The sequence below is a fragment of the Ailuropoda melanoleuca genome, chromosome 1 (assembly GCF_002007445.2).
Source record: "Ailuropoda melanoleuca isolate Jingjing chromosome 1, ASM200744v2, whole genome shotgun sequence".
In the NCBI taxonomy this organism is placed as follows: Eukaryota; Metazoa; Chordata; class Mammalia; order Carnivora; family Ursidae; genus Ailuropoda; species Ailuropoda melanoleuca.
Genome location: NC_048218.1, coordinates 66,881,314 through 66,900,151, shown reverse-complemented (window position 1 = coordinate 66,900,151; position 18,838 = coordinate 66,881,314). Strand labels below are relative to the sequence as shown.

The 18,838-nt window shown below is 46.6% G+C and overlaps 1 protein-coding gene across 2 annotated transcripts in view; it reads left to right on the top strand.

The window, feature by feature from the left end:
• Positions 1 to 18,838, top strand: part of SLC12A8 (solute carrier family 12 member 8) — a 135,912-nt gene that overhangs the window by 75,745 nt on the left and 41,329 nt on the right. For both annotated transcript variants that reach the window (XM_034659809.1, XM_034659805.1), the window contains exon 6: positions 6,002 to 6,115. In XM_034659809.1, coding sequence (XP_034515700.1) covers positions 6,002 to 6,115 — 114 coding nt within the window. The remainder of the gene's footprint in view (positions 1 to 6,001; positions 6,116 to 18,838) is intronic.

Genomic DNA, 18,838 nt, shown 5'->3' with positions numbered 1-18,838 from the left:
CTGGATACTCTCCTTCTTCCCCTTTTCACTGACCTCTCTTTGTCAGGCTGTTTCAGACCTGTTCCCTCTCTCAAGCTGCAGATCTCTCAGACGTCCCAGACTGGTCGTGGCAGGGCAGACCCTTAGGGCACCATTCCAGCACCACAGCCCTGGGGGCCCTGAGGAGGGGTGTGTGTGCAGCGCCATGCTTGGCCCCTGGGAAAGGGACCCAATTCGTGATTCCCTTACGGCATGCCCTACTGTACTTCCTCCTCGTCTGGGTATCCTCAGCTCTTTCCTCTCCTCTTAGCCTGGTCCCTGTCCCTCCCCCACAACGTTGTTTTGGTGTGTGTCCCTTCCCAGAACCTCGGCCTCTCCTTTCCTTTTCCTTGCAGAGTTGCTCTTCCTGTGATCCCTCAGGCCCCAGCCCGCCCTCTGGGGCCCTCCCTGCCTTCCTCTCTCCCAGGCCCTTCCTCAGCTCTTTCTATTCCTGGTTGGACCAGCCTCTCCCATTGTCCATTCCCAGGAAAGGGCTGTCTCGCTGGTGCAGGGGTGAGGGACCGGAGCCAAGAAGAAAGCCAGCGCCGGAAGCCCCTGCCTGCCCCAGAGCTCGGCTCCCAGCAAGGTGCCCCCACCCCAACCCCATTGCCAGTGTCATTTTTAGAAATCTCACTTTCTAAGTTAGTCAGCAGTAGCAATCTGACACCCACATGTGGGGGCTGATGACTTCCCAGCTGCCTCTTGTAACTTCAGCAGACCCCAGAGGTTGGGGGCGGCAGGAGTGGGGCAGCCACAGGTGCCACAGAGAGCTTCCCGGCAGCGACCTGACCAGAGGGCTTGGGGGCTGCGGTTTGTCACAACTGGTGACCAGGGCTGACTGCCTTTGGCCAGGGCCAGGTGGGTGGGGTCCCACGAGGACTCCTTGGGAGCAGACAGTGGACCCTATGGAACCAGGGGGTGCCTGAAGAAGCCGTGTTACCCAGATTCAGGAAAGAAAGGCCAAGCCTTTCTGCAGACAGACCCTCAAGTATCTTCCCTCTGCCTGTTCTTGCCTGGCTTTTGTCTTGATTTGTTTTCTCTCTCCTATGTCCCCCCATTCCACCTCTATTCTGTGTTTGTTCTTCCTAAAAGCACATAACTCAAATGGGGCCAAAGTATTTTTGGTAAATACAGAACCAATGTTCGGGTCAAACCCAGATACCTTCACATGTGGCAGGTGCAGGCATGGGGCATCCCAGGCCTTTCAGGGTTGGAAGATGTGAGCTGAGAAGGCCCCAGACTGGCTCCCTTTTGTGCCAGCAGAGGAGCTGAGTGGTTCACAGGGGCAAAGAGACAAGCATTAGGGATCTCTGGGGAAACAGCTCGGGATGAATTACAAGGAGACAGCATGGTGGATGGAAAACTTCGAATTCAGACAGACCTAGAGGCCAGGCTAGGCTCTGCCTGCTTGGAGTTCTGCAAGTCTCTGCCAGGCGTACACCCCTAGGTGCGTGTGGCATTCCACAGGGGAGGCCCCCTGTCAGCCTCCTGCAGAAGGAGAGGGGGGATGCCGTGAGCTCTGCGGGCGTCTCCTGGGCTTGATGAGGACTTGTGTTGCATCGCTTGGCACCCTCCCCCTGGGAATGTCCCCAGAAGAGTTTGTCCCACAGGCCACAGTCCCGCCCAGAACAAAGACCGGCCTCCTCTGTGGGGGAGGGCAGTGCCGGGGACCTGGGGACTGGCATCCTAGAAAAGAGGCAGTGTCTGTAATACAGGCAGGTCCGGCTGTGTGACCTTGGACAAGACTCTTCACCTTCCTGAGCCTGGTGTCCCTCCCTCTGATCTTGCAGGGTAGCTGTGAGGATCAAAGAGGACACTGTAAAGGACTTAGTGCCCAGGAACAGGCACGTAGGAGGTGCTCAAAAAAGAGCCGCTCATCGTTATGTTCGGAAGGGAGGTTGCCCTGTGATGTCCTTGGGGCGCCTGCACAGTCCTGTGCACAGAGACTCCCCGTTGCCTGACAAGGACAGCAGTATGAAACACTGTGGGCTACCGTCCATCCACTGTGAGGCCTGGCACGATGGCAGTCAGGGCAGGGGATGCCGTTGGTGTACACAGGGCTGGAACAAGTCTCGGGTGCAGGGGTAGCCCCTAGCGTGAAGGTCCTGAACGTCAGGGTCCACACCCCTCCGAGAGGCTTCAGAGGCCTAGAACCCCCAAAATGTGCTGTCGTGGGATTAGCTTTCATTGGATTCTCCAACGGGGCAAAATTAAGAACCTTTGTTGTGGATGTCAGCATATCCAGCATGAAGACCCACTGTAAGAGGGTATGGCAGGTGTCCTGGGTGTGTCCCGCTGACCTCACCCCAGGCCTCAGCCAGCAAGTCCAAGCCAGTCAGGGACATCAGTGCCTGACCTGGGCACCTACCCTGCCATAAGCTCCAAGTTCAGCTGGACCTGGTTTTGGATGTGGGAGAGAGGCCAGAGCCCTAGAAGTTGGGGTGAGGACCAGTAGGGCCAAGCCTCACTGGGGGGCTGGCCAAGGCTGGGGACCTGAGGTGGTGGGGTTTGAAGTGGGTGGAAGTCATTAGGGCCTGGGAAGCTTACGAGCAGAGGAAATGAGGAAGTCCACCATGCTGGCCTCCGGAGCTCCTTCGCATCCACTGAAAAGTGGCACATAGGAGGGGTAGGCCCTGAGGTCTGTCCCTGCCTGAGTGGGCTGGCCGGAAAGTCTCTCTAGGCCTTAAATTCTAGTGGGAGGGTGATCATGGCAAGACCTCACCTCAGAGCCTTATGCAGAGACCTTGGGCCATGCCTTATGGAGATGTGGCTGTGGGTGCTCTCTCTCTCTCATTTCTTTTCTTTTTTCCCTTTTTCTTTTGATTCTTATTTTATCTGCTCTATCTTATGTTTTTCTCATAAATCGCTTCAATCATTTTAAGAAGGAGGTAGAATATAGATGGAAAGGAAAAAAATAAACTTGTTTACAGAAAAGTGATCTAGAGGGGCGCCTGGGTGGCGCAGTCGTTAAGCGTCTGCCATTCAGCTCAGGGCGTGATCCCGGCGACCTGGGATCGAGCCCCACATCAGGCTCCTCTGCTGGGAGCCTGCTTCTTCCTCTCCCACTCCCCCTGCTTGTGTTCCCTCTCTCACTGGCTGTCTCTCTCTGTCAAATAAATAAAGTCTAAAAAAAAGAAAGAAAAAGAAAGAAAGAAAGAAAGAAAGAAAGAAAGAAAGAAAGAAAGAAAGAAAGAAAGAAAGAAAAAAGTGATCTAGAGAAGATAGGCTTTCAGTCCTGGGATATTCTGTTTGTTTTTCTGAAAGATGTTATTTCTTGCTGGTAAGTCGATTTTGCTTGTGAAAGACAATGTGGAAAATTTGTAAAAAGAAAAAAAGAAAGGAGAAATTGCTTATAATTGCATTATATAGACATCCATAGTTAGTATTTTAGTATGTTTCCTTCTTTCCTTATATGTATAAATTAAAACTCTTGGTATTTGTACTGTAAATGGTGTCTGGTTTTCTTGCTTCACGTGTATCATACATAACGTGGACCATTTTCTGTGGTACTAAAAACCCTTTCTAAACATTTAAAATACTTCAGCCCCCAGAGTTAGAAATGTATACTCCCCTTTTACATCATTATAGATAAAGCATTGACAATGTGTTTGCCCATAAAGTTCTTCTCGAAGTTAAGATGATTTCCTTGAGCAAGATTCAGAAGCACACCTGAAGGAGAGGGCTGGCCCGGCAGCGTGTCAGTGTGAGCGCGCGCCGGGGAATGTGTGGGGCTGCGTTTGCAGAGTGGGGACGAGGCAGGCCTCCCCACAGCCCGCCCACGAGAGCCAGGTGACACAGGCCGTCAATCTGTGCATCTTGGTGGTGGGGTGGATGGAGAGAAAAGTCTTCCAGTGACTCATCCATGGGACCTGGGCAAAGCCCTCCAGCCTGGTGACCGAATACCCACCCCTGTCGGAGCTGCTATGGGGACCGCCAAGACCAGTGGAGCCCAGGGACGCCCGCCCAGCGTGCCCACAGCCCGGCGTTCCGATGTGCTTTCAGACCTGTGCTTTCAGACCAGCGTGGCTGGACTGCTCCAAGACAGGCTGGGCTGGGTTTTCACCTCAGAGAGGCTCGTCAGCGGGGTCAGCCAGCGGATAAACTAAAGTTAACTCGGCCATTATTGCTTTTTTGTTAATGAGGGGAAGACCAGCTGTGAAGATGCCAAACCAGTCAGAAATGTTGCCCAGTACTTGGGATTTAACGTCTTAGGGCATTTTCTGTGTTCGGACAGAAGAAAGCAATTGACAGTGATTTTAAGTCCTGACTGGACTCCCCAGGGTCCCTTGTGCTTCACTGAGCTTTCATTTTATTATTTTTTTACAAAATATTTTTCCTATTAAGTTATGAATCTTGGAAGCTGTGAAAAGCGCTGGCAATCTCACTGGACTCGTGAGTGAGCAGGAGCTCTTCTGTGGATGGAAGCTCAGGGGGAAGCTAAGCCCCGAGGTAGGTGGAGGACAGTTGGGCAGGAAATTCTGTCACCACAGCTCTAGGGGTTGGCTGGAGTGATGGCCAGATGCCCACGCGATGTGGTTGTGGGAGTTTCGGGAAAGGGAGCAGGGTTGGCTTCTCTGAGGCTATAGTTAACAGGAATAAACCAACTCTTCTCAGAGATGAGATTCAAAAGCAGAGGCTGGATATCCTATCCTGGGTGTTCCTGAGCCTAAGAACACTTGACGTGGATCTTAAACTTCCACAGCCCGCTAACATGTCCACAGATGCTGTTCAAAGGGACCTCCTTTGACAAAGGACAGTAGACTTGAAACCACCTGAAACATTTTATTGAAGTCAGTGTACAAATGTTTAAAATGCTTTGAAGAAATCAGATCTGAGATGTCCCTGCTACAAAGTAGCCTGTGAACAAGTCAAAGGGAAAGCATGGATGCCAGATGTGCCCATAGCCAAGATCGAAGAGAAAGATTCTTCTTCATGTGACCCGTACTTGCAACCAACCTCTTGGGTGTCAGGCATGACACTTGACTCTGGGGGACAGAGCTGTGAAAGGCTGGATCTCTTGCCCCAAGGAGTCTAGCGGGGGAGAGATCGGATATGGCCAGTCACAGTGCTGAGAGCACTTAGAAGGAATTGATCCTGATTCAGGAGTTGAGGTAGAACCCAAAGGAAGTAGCGGTTGAGATGGGCTTGAAAACGAGCGTGGTGTTGATGCTTAGAGAAGTGGGAGAAGGGTCTGGAAGGCAGGAGACACAGGGAGGGGTAGTACTGGTGTTTTTGGGGAGAGTCATCTGCGTGACTGCTGGGCGGAGGAAAGGATGAGCGGGAAGCCAGGCGCGGTGTCCGGTTGTCGTGGGCTTTGATTCTCATCTGAAGCGGTTTGGACTATGTTCTGCAGCTAAGAGGGGCCCATGGAAAGGTTTTTGAACAGGGAAAGTAGCTTAATTTTTTAAATTAAAGGAAAATACATAAATACATGCTCAATGAAAGATTTGAGCTATACTGAAATATATCAAGAAAAAAGAAGAAAGAAAAACAGCAAAGAAAAATAAAAAATGCTTCCCTTCCCAGAGGTAACTACTCTTCTCCCTCAAGTCATTTCATCTCCGTGTCTCTAGAGATACAGATCCATGAAGTCAAGCCCTAGAAGTGGTAAGGATGATTCTGTCAGATTTCCTCCTCTGCCTCTCTCAATTTCTCTCTCACACACATGCCCCTTTATTTTAATATCTAAATTTACGTGAGATAGAAGTGTGATCCAGGGAAGCCTGTATGCTATATCTTATTACTCGGCTCGTTTTTTTTTTTAAACTTTTTTTTTTTTTTTAGATTTTATTTATTTATTTGAGAGAGAGAGAGCGCTCTGGCACATGCACTCATGCATGAGCTGGGAGGGGGGGCAGAGGCAGCGGCAGAGGGAGAAGCAGACTCCCCGCTGAGCAGGGAGCCCGATCGGGACTCGAACCCATGACCCCAGGATCACGACCTGATCACTTGGCTCATTTTGCTCTGCTTTGTGTTATTTCAGAGCACGGCTTCGTTGGCTATTCACCGGAACTGCTATGGAACAACACTCTGCCGGATTACAGCCCCGGGGAATCTTTCTTCACTGTCTTTGGGGTATTCTTCCCAGCGGCTACAGGTATAATTATTTGGGCTCTTTCCCGCTCCCGCATGAGGGGCACAAATGCTTGATTTCTGAAGCTCAGTGTTGTAAGTGGCCTGCATGTGCTCCTAGGGTGTGTATCTGACTTTAGAGACCGCCTTAGCTTTCACTAAAAATCTCTGAACAGTTTCCTTGTCCATAATTCCTGAAGGCCTCCCACATTATTTCATCTTCCTTATGCTCCAGACCTATGTATTGAAACCTGTTGGCCTAGTTAATAGAGTCCTATTTCTCTTAGGGCTGAACAGGATGGATTCCTCAGCAGCACAAGCTGCCCCTTCCACCCTGGACTGAGTGCAAAGTTGGTCCCAAAACCCCCCTTCTCTCTACCCCAACCTGTGCGTCGTCTTCCAGGGGACAGAGAAATGCTATTGTCTTCTCCCTGCACTGGGTGTGGGTGAAACCAGGGTCCCATGGGCAATGAATGAATCTCCTTACCTCACCTTGTCCATTTTCTGGCTCTCCAGTGGCCAAGGAGGAGCTTTCCAAAGCTGAGCTCCCTCTAGGACTCTTGTCTTAGGCTCTGGGCCCTGGCCTGGAAGGTAGTAAGCTAACATGTTGACCAAATGATCTATAAGAAAGAATCGTTTGTTAGTGACTGGGCTTGTCACTAACACACAGACTCAGGGAAACATTTATTCTTGATCAGGCAGTGTCCGCACCCGGGAGTGTGGCTGATTTTATCTCCTTCTCCACCTCCCCTCCTCCCTCTGCCTGCCTACTTGTGGCTGTTTCCTTGCTCATTATCCTCTCCTCAAATAGGCTAGGGATAGAAAAAGGAGGAGAAGCTACTAGAATATTGAAAATTTTACAGACTGTCCATGCCAAATGCTGGCAAGGATGTGGAGAAACTGGAACTCTCGTATGCTGCTGATAGGAATGTGAAATGGTACAACCATTTTGGAAAACAGTAGATGATTTCTTAAAAATTAAACAGTCTATGGTCATACCACCCTAAATGTGTCTGATCTTGGAAGCTAAGCAGGGCTGTGCCAGGTTAGTATTTGGATGGGAGCCGCCTAGGTATACCGAGTGCAGTAGGCTTAAAAGAAAAAGAATTAAATACACACCCAGCCATTCCACTGTGGTTATCTACTGCAGAGAGATGAAAACGTGTTCATATAGACTTGCACATGAATGTTCGAAGCAGTTTAATTTGTAATAGTCTCCAACTGGAAACAACTCAAATATTCATCAACAGGCAAATAGATAAACAAATGATAATATAGCCTTGCCATATAATATAGCCATATAAAACTACTCAACAATGAGAAGGAATGAGCTATTAATACAAGCAATGATACAGATGGGTTGCAAAACAACTATGTTTCGTGAAAGAAGTCAGAGAAAACAAGAGTACCTTTTTTAAAAGATAAAATTATATAAAACTCCACTTACATAAAATTCTAGAAAATGCAAACTATGGTAGCAGAAAGCAGATCAGTGGATGGGGAGTAAGGGTGAGGGGGGCAGGAGGGAGGGACAAGGAAATTTTGGGGCATGAAACTCCATTTCTGACCATGGTGATGGGTTCAGGTATATTCACATGCGAAAACTTTCCAGATTCTTACACTTTAAACATGTGCTGCTTACCCTATGATAGTTTCACCTCAGTAAAGCTGTGCAAATGAAAAAAATGAACGATGTTAACCAGCTTCCTGAATCCCACTCCTGCCCCTAGCCAATGCAGTGTTTTCACTCCTCTTCACAGCCAAACACCAGGGTTTGTCTGTGCTCCTGTGTCTCCATTTCCTGCTTCCTGTTGAACTTGTCCACTCTCTTCTTTTGGAATTCCAAACCTGCCTCACCACTGAAATGGCTCTCCCCAGAGTCTTCTGTGGCTGCCATGCTACTCAGTTCAGTGAGCATCTCTAATTTCTCAGTGTATTCAAATGGGCAGCATCCACTTCCTCTTTCTTTTCTCTTGCCTTCCATGATGCAGTGCCCCCCTTGCCCGCCTCCTGCCCCTCTAACTTGCCTTTATGGGTACATCCTCTTCTCCTTGCCCAATACATGTCAGGGTTTTCAGGCTACGCCTAGCCCTCTTCCTTCTTTACTGTTTTCCTTAGAATCTCATCCACGCCTACTGTTCAGTGGCCACTCACAAGGCTGATGACCCCCAGACTTGTACCTCCAGCCCAGACTTCTCTAAGCTTCATACAATATCCTCAGTTGCTTATATGACGTCATCTGTTGGGCATCTCAGACCCAACATGTTCAGAACCAAGCCCATCCCACCCATCCCCCAACTGGTTCTTCTCCTTTACTCCTGATCTCAGCGAAGGGCACCTCCATGCAGACAACTGCTCATGCCAGTAATGGGGAGTTAGTCACGATAACGTCCTCTTTCTTACCAGTGCCCTCCAAGTCCTGTCAATTTTTCCTCCTAAAGGAGGTTCTTCTTTACTTCCTACTTTTCTCCACCACAGCCACCTGACCACTCTGGTCCAAGCCTTATCTCTCTGGGGCCACAGAAATGAGTTTGGACCTAGGCCTCAGTAGTGACAGGTAGAATCTTGGTCTACAAATCCAGATGTGCCAGAAGTAGTGTATCCCTTTCATTCTTATGAAATGAACAGGGTCAGTCACTGACCCTGCCAGTGCTGGCAAGGAGTGGGCCCCAGGTCCACACTGCTCCACATCCCACGCAACTTTCTCTCCCTGCTTCCAGCTCCAGCGGCAATCTTCTGTAACAGTATGGCGGACACTCCCATCCAGGGCCAGCATTGTGGGCGTGAGCCTATGCATTCACACTGGGTCCCACGCTCAGAAGGGCCCCATGCCCGGTTTAATGATTTACTGGTACTAAAAATCTTAGTAATTTTTGAAGAAGAGATCTTTGGACTTTTACTTGCACTGGACCCAGCAAACTATGTACCAAAGTCTATTCTTGTCTCCCTGTGCTTTCCCCACCCATTTTGCGGCTTCTTTTCTGCCTCCTTGATTCTCTAAAATCTAAGGGCTCAGGCTTTTGAGAAATAGACCCCAAAACAGAGTGCTGGCAAATTCTGCTTCCTCCTGACATGTATCTCCCTCAAGGCAATACAATATAGGTCAACTTCCCCTTGAATGGACAGAAAAGGCAAGGGGGAAAACAAATAGAGGGAATTTTTTAACAAGTTAATATTTGAAAATATTGTCCACCCTCCCTCCCCCGCCACAGGCGGAGCACACATTCAAGAGGCTTTCCACCTGAGGGTTTCCTTGGCCCAGGCAGTGAGTCCCAAGGCCAGATCAAGAAACTCTGGGCCCAGATGCCAGGTGGGCAGTCACAGCTGAAGCGGGGCTGTGGTCCTAGACTGGCAGCATTCCAGGGGGCACCCCTGGGAGGTTGTGTCAGTAATGTGACCCTGCTAGACCCCCCCACCCAACACACACACACTGCTCCATGGTTTCCCTCCTTTGCCTCTCCAGGCCTGGTGTCTTAGAAAGAGAGGGAATGCCTGGTCTGAGGGAGGGCAGACAATGGTGGGCCCTGCTTTAGTATTTTTCCTTCTAGCAAGGAATGAGTAGCCTGAGGTTTGAAGAGTCGCGCAGTAGCCCTGCGTCTGCGCGGGACTCACATTTGAGAACATCTAGTTCAGCAGCTCTCAACTTTTTCTATTTTTAACCCATGTTCACTTTTGATAATGATACTAAAACCCTCACCTACACTAGAAATTCTGATATGCCCCCCTGGACCAGAGAAGGGTGTATTTGTTCTTCCCTTTTAAAAAAAAAATTAATTTAATTTATTTGTCAGAGAGAGAGAACACAAGCAGGGGTAGCAGCAGGCAGAGGGAGAGGGAGAAACAAACTCCCTGCTGAGCAGGGAGCCTGCGGGACTCAATCCCAGGACCCTGAGATCATGACCTGAGCCCAAGGCAGCCGCTTACCCGACTGAGCCACCCAGGTATCCCGGTCCTTCCTTTGAGTAAGCTTGCTACCTAAGAATATTACTCAAGTTTTATATTCTGTGGCTTAAATTATGAAAATTTTGTTTTGTAAAATTCTGAATATAAAACTGTAATATTGAAGAAACTATACAGGCTTTTTTTTTTTTTTCTCCACCCCTCTTAGAAGATATGCTTCCTGGTCCTCCCACTGCCCCTTGGCCCAACCAGGTTGAGAATCACCTTATCCTTTATGTGACCAACCGGGGAAGGAGGAGCACAGAGGACTTATGAAGGATCGCTAAAGGTCACCCAGCTAATTAGTGACCAGAGCTGGGCTACTGTTCTGCTATGGAGCATTGCCTCCCTGGCTCTGTCTCTGTTTGCCAGGGGCCCCAGTGTAAACACGGTAGGCAGGACGAACAATTTGTGTCACTTGGCTTTCCCCTGGCAGATGTTCTGTTAAGCTATGAAAAGCATGGATGATTGGCAGTTTCCATGGTGATGGATTTGCCAAGGATTAGCTCTGAGTGAGTCATGGCTGGGGCTCCCTCCGATGCCATCCTCTTCTGGAACAAGAGAACCTCCAGGCTGTGGAGAGGGGAGGGGAGTTCGGAAGTACAAGCACAAGTCCCCTGTGTACCCATCTCCGGTCAGAGACATATTATTTCAGTTACTTCAGATATTTTATCTCAAGGGGAGACACTTCTTGTAAGGAGCAGCCGAAAGCTAGGTTTCAGTGGCTTCTCTGGATTTATGAAGCCTGTCCTTCTATCCTTCTCCCTGCAGTCCCACACCCTTTGGTAGTGGCTGCAGGGTGGGGCTGGGGCCTTGGGGGTGGATTCTGCATTTGCTTTGTTTCTTCAAGTGCTTTCCTTCTCCAAGCTTCACTACCAAACTTGCCCTGAAAAACTAACGTCCCTGCTCACAGGATTCTCTCTCTGTTTCTCTGTCTCTCTCTGTCTCTGACACACATATCCACATGCGCTCGGCCGCTCCAAGAGTCAGGGACCGCGGTACAGGGAAAAACTAGGAGATGGAAATTCACTGAGAATGGGGTCCCCAGGTTTAAGGAAGAGACAGTCTCAAGTAAGGGCAAGCTGAAGTTGGGGCTCACCCCAGTACATTCTCATGAGCAGGAATAAGAGAAAAGGAAGTTTTATAATGATTATACGTGTTTATTTAATAATTCTATTTATAGAATTAACTTACAATTTTATCAAAATTATTGTATCTATACGAATCATTAGCATTACCACAGCCCACTACAGGTGGCGCTGTGCCGAGCACGTGACACCGTCTTCCACGTAGACCTCATCACAGGGCCCCACTGCTCTGGTCAGGCGCAGACGGAGCAGGACCGTAATGAAGCCCAGGCTTCGGGGTCCCTCCCCCGCATGAGCTCCTGCTAAAGCCCCGTTCTTAATTTCATATTCATAAGTCTCTATTGGTTTTAAAGTGTCAGACCCCAGAGAACCTGGATCCTTCCATGGGCTCTGTTATTACTCCATTTTACAGATGAGGGAAGAACAACCCAGAGAGGTTATTTCCCCCAGGTCAGCCCGACAGTGAGTGGTGAGCCCCATGGCTTCCCACCTACTTTGGAGAGGATGCTGGAAGAGAGAATGCACACGAGTGTGGAGCTGCCCCCAACCCAGAAGCCAGCAAGGCTTGCTTGAATCCTGGCCTTTACGTGTTCCGCTCTTTGACGCTCTGTGTCTCAGCAAAGTCTCTAAGGCATGGAGAAGGTGGGGCCCGACAAGCTCTGCCTCCTAGAAGAGAGCCAAGAGGAGGTGACAGATTCCTGGAGCCACAGCTAACCAGACCAGCCAACAAGCCAGGTGTGCAGAAGGAGTGGGTTTGGGAATTAGGCAGAAGGTAAGGAGGGACGGTCAGGGTCCTTAGTAACCCAGGGGATTTCCGAGTGAGGAAAGGAGCCGGTCTTTCCTGAGTGGACATTTACCTAGCACCTACTGGGTGCCAGGCACCATTCAGTCTGACTTTACAACAGTCCTGCCAGGTAAACGATCTGATGCCCGTTTGCAGACGAGGAGCCCGAGGCTCAGAGCCGCGCTGCCCCGGACAGTAGCAGACCGCTTCCTTCCTCACAAAAGGCAGCAGATAAGACGTGGGAACGCCAGTGAATGGATAGTCTGCCTTAATGATAAAGAAAAAGAATAAACTCATGAACTTCAAAGAAGAAAGAAAATAGGCAGCAGAGAAACAATTAAGCTAGAGCTGGAGGAGAAAATTAAAGGTTTCTAAGGACGCAGATGTGGATTGCAAAGCTCCCAGGAGGAAGCTTGGGAGCTCCTTGAGAAGGAGTAAGTAGTCCTTTAATGAACAACTCAGAGACCAGAAAAGCCTAGGAAAACTATTAGGCTTTTTTACCTCCTTACTAATTCTCATTTTTAGCAACAAAGAAGAAAATAGGGTAGCAAGTGGGATTGTGAGGATAAGCAGCAAATGAAGGCTTTGATCTGCGTGTGCTGGGGTTCACTGGGGGCAGAAAGATATGGCCACGGTCTTGCAAATGTTGTAAGCCAGTGGTTACTTGACATTTATATGGGTGTAACCTCAGGCGTATTGTTGAGATGTAGAGGGGATGAGTTTTCTCCTGGCCATCTATGCCTGCTGTTAGGTCAGACATTTGCACGATGCAGCGCCAGGCCCAAGCCCCCGTTCGTGTGGTGCCCCCACCCAAACTGGAGGCGTAATGTCCGTGCCCAGGAGACTACGGGTGGCGCTGGAAGGTTAGCCTCATAACCCTAAGCTGGCAAGGTGATGGCCAGCACCAAGTTACATACATCTGAACGCGGAGACAAGCAGCATATGCTGAAAGGCTGTAGGACTAGGGTGGAAGACCAAGTCGGAAGACTCAACCATGCGACGGAAGCTGTTTACCGAAGTCACGTGGTACCAATGCACAGCATCTACTGTCATCCTGACTCAGAGAAAAATGTGGTTTCGGGTAAAGCAATTAACTGCTCGGGTAAAGCAATTAACTGCTTCCTGGAACTGGAAGTTTAAGACCTGCGAGGCAGGGAACTACCTCCGACAGGCACAGATGAGTGATTTGGAGCTGGTGATGGAAGTACCTGCGGGTAAAGCAGTGGGTAGCGCTGATCGTCACTGATAAACTCAGCCTTCTCGCGTGGGAGGTAACCCCAAATGCATCATACAGTTACTCTGTTATAAAAGGGAAATCCAAGACAAGTATGGGTGTTAGAAACTAAGAAACTGTAGGACGTAGTGGAAAGAACACTGATTTGAGATCAGGAGACTTGAAGATGGTGCTGCCATTGGCGTGAAACGTGGGCAAAATCACTTCTTTTGGGGCCTCATTTTTCTCATCTGTAAAATAAGAGATTGGAGCCAATGACACCTTCTAGCGTTAAGCGTGTTGATTCTAAGCAGCTATTTTAAGCGATTTTAGGAAGTCTCCCAAGAAAAGCATAAAGATTAAATAGTAATTGTAAAATGGACACAGTGTTTCCCAAACTATGTTCCATCGAATGCTAGTAATGAATAAGCCTTCTGCGTCAGTCCCTGTGGGTTTCTGTGCAGTAACAACGGTGTTCCGGGACTTGACTCCATCCCTGAGTCATCACTCTTTTTAAATACGTTTCGGGAAACACTGTGTTACATTTCTCTTCTTAGAGACAGACAATGAAAATTAGCATATTGTAGGCACTGGTAAGTCCAGCAGTAAAATCCAGTAGACCTCTCTCATCTTGTTTAATCAAGATTTTCCCAAGCTTTTTTTTTTTTTTTAAATATCTGTAAAACATCTGGATACTAATGCTCTGGAAAATAGTATTTGTTCTACTACACCCACCCTAAATCCAGCTCTAACATTAATGATAATATCTTAACATGGCAGCAGAAGCAGATGGAGAGCCAAACTAGACCATCTCTGTAATACTTGACAAGCACGGGTAAAAAATTACTAAAGCAAAATAATTTTTCTAGATCCAACTGACAAGCAAGAAATTTCTAATTCACCAAAACTAGTGATTGTCTGCTCAGGAATTGTGTAGTCACACAAGGGCGAAATTCTGGAAGCGATAGCCTCAGTGTGCAAGCCAATCTAACAGGTGTGCACAGATCGCCCACGTCGGTCTGCCCACGTTAGCCTAGCAGGAATGACCCGCCTAGCAGGCACTTCCCTGGCTTTGGTGCTTTGGTGGTACCTACTTACCTACCTTCTGGCTTCTCTGTTTTATCAGAGAACAGAGCCAACAAAGCCAACTTCCTGGCTGTCTGGGTCTGGCCCATTCCTGAGGGTGGCCTTGTCCGTGTCTGTCGTCTCTGCTCCCACTGACCAGGATCCCAGTGCACCCCATACCAGGCCAGCTAGCAGGCCCTGTGATCAAAGGTTGGGTTGTTGACTGTGTGAGGGATCTGTGGGAGAAGAAAAGGGCTTTTGTTATGAATGCAGAACCTGTTTGGGAACAGTAAGCAGTTAGGATTAATCCATCACTTTCCGAGACAGAGCATATATAGCAAGGGAGTTCTTGTGGGTCTTTGTAAATGATCTGATGGAAGGTGCACAAAATGATGTGACAGACTATAGGAGGTACTAAAATGGCAAAGAGTAATTGGCAGTGTGTAATCTCACAATGCGGAATGAGTGGGCGCTGCAGAGTGAGGCTGTTGTTGATGGCGCAAGGCAATGTGCCAGCCAGGTGAGTACCAGTAAACGTGGTGACAGATGGGAACCTTTGCAGGGGGTCAGAATTTAGGAGGTCCAGGAAGGGCTGCTGTTAGTGGATGAAGTCAGTGGGGTCTGGGAGTCAGGTAAATGTGGAGATTTGGCCAGGGATGCCCTTGGCATCAGATTGTTCTGGCAGCGAGCGGTGAAGCCCTAGCCTTTGAACAGAGCCTCAGTGACAGGATGCGGTCCCAACTACACTGGTCAGAGTGAGGCAGGTCCTGGGCATCCTTTTTGGATTCAAATAAGATCTGCACATGACAAAAAAGAAAATCCTACGGAAGTGCTGTGATAGAAAGCAACAGTCTCCCACCCACTGGTCACCACCTCAGCTATCCCTCCATTGGGGCAAGCACTTTTAATCATTTTTAGCACTTTGGGAGCTAGCTGTGTATTACCAAGCAATAAGCTTGAACCTGTAACTTGATTATTTAAAGACATAAGCTATAGACTCCATGTCAGGAAATAGAGTTTAGCTTTCTTACATGCTCCTCCATGCACTTCCTAATTTTCGATAGTTACATTGCTTTTTTGTTGTTGTTATTTTTAAATTTGAAATAATATTCTTTTTAAAAAAGACTTTATTTGTTTATTTGACAGAGAGAGAGAGAGACAGAGAGGGAACACAAGCTGGGGCAGGGGGAGAGGGAGAAACAGGCTCCCCACTGAGCAGGGAGCCTGATGCGGGGCTCAATCCCAGGACCCTGAGATCATGCCCTGAGCCAAAGGCAGACGCTTAATGACTGAGCCACCCAGGTGCCCCAAATTTTAAATAATATTCTTAAATCTCTGTAATTTTATCAGTTTTGGGCTACATCCTCTTACTCTTTTCGTTGGTGTGTGAAATTGAAATTCAGTGTTGTGTTTTAAGATTAATGTATTAGAGTCATATTTATTTTATGTGTAAAATATTTTTACAAGGAATACTTCAGTTATCTTAAGGGAATCCCTAATTGTAAGGGAATCTACATAATCCTTTTATATCTGCATTTTAGAGCAGTATCAGGGAAGCCATAACAAGTTGACTATTAGCAGGTGAGTAAGCAAAATTCCACGAAAACTGTAGTCTACAACTTTAAGTGAACAAACGCAGTTTCACACACACAAACACACACACACGCACAGATACACACACTCAAATCTATTAAAGTTTTTTTGTCTTAAGTTTATAAGTCCACAATCTTTGTAACATCAAGACAAACTGCTCAATATTCTTGGAAAGTTCTTTGCTCTTTTTAGCACTTAGACGTTCTCCTTTTTGATAACAAGATGCAGAATAAGTTAAAATTTATTGCAACTGGTATATAAATATTCCCTAGCCTTTTCTTTATCTACCTGCCTTCCAAATGTAATGGCTAGCTTGAAAGTCATTATTAGTCTCATCTTTCAAGTTTTCTTATTAAACTAATTGAAGCTTGTAACAGCCAATCCAGACCTAAGGGAAAAATCAGGGACTAATATTTTTATTTTTCAGAACTACTACAATGAAAATATTAATGCTTTTTACATTCCCTCTGCTGCTTCTTCTTTTTTTTTTAGTATTAGTTCCCAATATCACTTAGCTATAGTTTTACCTCTACGTTGTTGAGGCAGATGATATTCCTATTCTATTTTGTAACTAGGTTTATGTCCTCTGTGCTTTGTCTATAGGCCAATTTTTAGAAGTAAAAAAAAAAAGCCAGTAAACACGTACAGAATTATGACCAGGTAGCTGTCGTTCGGCGGAGAGTGAAGTAGCTGCTAGAATTCCATTTCTTTTGCTTTGATTCTGATGTGGTCCTTTTGCCATTTAAGGGAGAATATATCTAACATTGTGGCCAAATGGGTTACGTTTTCTTATGTTCCATTAGTTCTGTAAAATCATGTCATGTCATTTTAGTTTGCATTATATTGAGACATTGACTCTCTTGTTCACTTTTTCTGGAGTTTCAATAAACTTTCTTTTCTCTTGTTGCCAAAATACATAGTTTAGCATGTCCTTAACATCATTCAGTTTGTTAATCATACTGTTCGTGGGGTTGAATCCAGCTCTTATCCAGAGGCATGCCTCCTGGAGCCTCCAGCCTTCTGCTTCAGTCCCTGTGAGTTTCTATGCAGTAACAACGGTGTTCTGGGACTTTACTCCACGCCTGAGTCATCACCACTCTTTTCTCAATCTCATGTTTTCCTCCTTCATTCTGCTGGAGTATCTGCCTTAGAAATGATATGTGGAGGTAAACTTTTCGAGCCCTTGTCTATGTAACTTTGCTTTCACTTCATTAGCTTAAATTCTAGTTTCAAAATAATTTTTCCTCAGAATTTTAAAATCGGGGACAGCTGGGTGGCTCAGTCAGTTAAGCATCTGCCTTGGACTCAGGTCACGACCCCAGGGTCCTGGGAGCCAGCCCGTGTCAGGCTCCTTGCTCAGCAGGGAGCTTGCTTCTCCCCGCTGAGCAGGGAGCTTGCTTCTCCCCGCTGAGCAGGGAGCTTGTTTCTCCCCGCCTGCTGCTCCCCCTGCTTGTTCTCTCTCTCTCTCTCTCTCTCTCTCTCTCCCTTTCTTTCTCTGACAAATAAATTAAAAGAGAAATTAAAAAAAATTTTTTTGAATCAGCACTCCATTGTTTTCTAGCATTCACTGTTGCCAAAGAGAAGTCTAATTTTTGTTCCTTTATATGTGTTCAGTTTTTACCTTTGGGAATATTTAAGATTTTTCCTGAAATTGCACAATGCTACATTTAGGTATGGACTAAATTTTAAATTTTGGTTTTTGTGTTGTCTATTCTATGGAATATTGCAACCTGAAGACTTGTGTCTTCTTCAGTTTGGAGACATTTATTTCTGCTTATCTATTATTTATTTCTGGTTGATTTATCTGGTTATTTCTTTTGTTTTCTCTGTTCTCTCTTTGTGGATATCCTGTTAGTTGGATATTGTAACTCTAAGATAGCTCGTCTGTTTCTCCTATTCTTTGCTTAAGTTTTGTACCCCTTTATCTTTCTGTTCTCAATTCTGGGATACTTATTTAACTTTATATTTCAGACCCTTTATTGCATTTTTAATTTTAGTGATCATGTTTGTAACTTCCAAAAGTTCTTTTTTGTTCTTGGATTATTTTCTGTTTTCCTTGCACCTTGCTTTATAGAGAGAATATTCTTCTTGGACATGTCTGGATCTACTAATTGTATTTTCTTCAAAATTCTTGTCTGTGTCCTGGTTTGCACGTTCCTTCCAGCCCAGGTTGTTCTATTTTTATCGTTCATGTATTCGTTGCTGGTTTTCATCACACCCCTGGCAATCTTGGCTTGCTGGCATGGATTCCTGGCTGTATTGTGTGTAGGTCTGTGTCCCTGAAGGGGCTCTTCCTTTACGGGCAATTTGACTGCGGCTTATTTGTGAGTATGGCCAGTCCTTGAGGAGGGTTGCATTGGGGTGCAAACATCCGCACTAGGAGCCCTGGTTTTCCTCGGGTTTATTCAGATCCTTTAGAGGAGTTTTCTAAAGCTTTCTTTTCCTGGGTATTTTCTCCATTCTCTATGTGCCAGCCATCTGTAGCAACCTTTCATCTACTCATGGCTCCCCATCCCAACCCTCTTTGCTTATAGGCATGGATCCATTTTCCCCCTTCCTACCCTTTAATAGGATCTTGGGAAGAAGGGAAACAAGAGGAAAGAGAAGGTGCCTAATGTGGCATTTTAAACAAAAAGCCCTTTAAGAAGCCCCCATTTCAAAACGATCACTGTAGAAAATTGGGACAATATATATAAGCAATGAAATGAAAAATGATCTCTTTTTCCATCACCAACACATTTTAAAATGTTTAACATTTTAAAACATGTCCCAGTTCCTTTTTTTCCCCCATATGCATACATTTATCTGTTGTCTTTTTTTTTACAACAATCATAAGTTCTGTTTTATAATATGTGTCTGAAAATGAAACAATAGCTTTTTAAATATCTTTCCATGTCACAAAATATCTCTGACAACACAGGGCCCTGGTATTTACTGAAAGATGTATCATCACTTATTTAGCCAATCCCCTACTTGTAGATATTAGGTTGTTTCTCATTTTCACTAGTATAGACAAGCATTTATAAACATTTTTGGCTACATCTTTACTCATATTCTTGACAATTT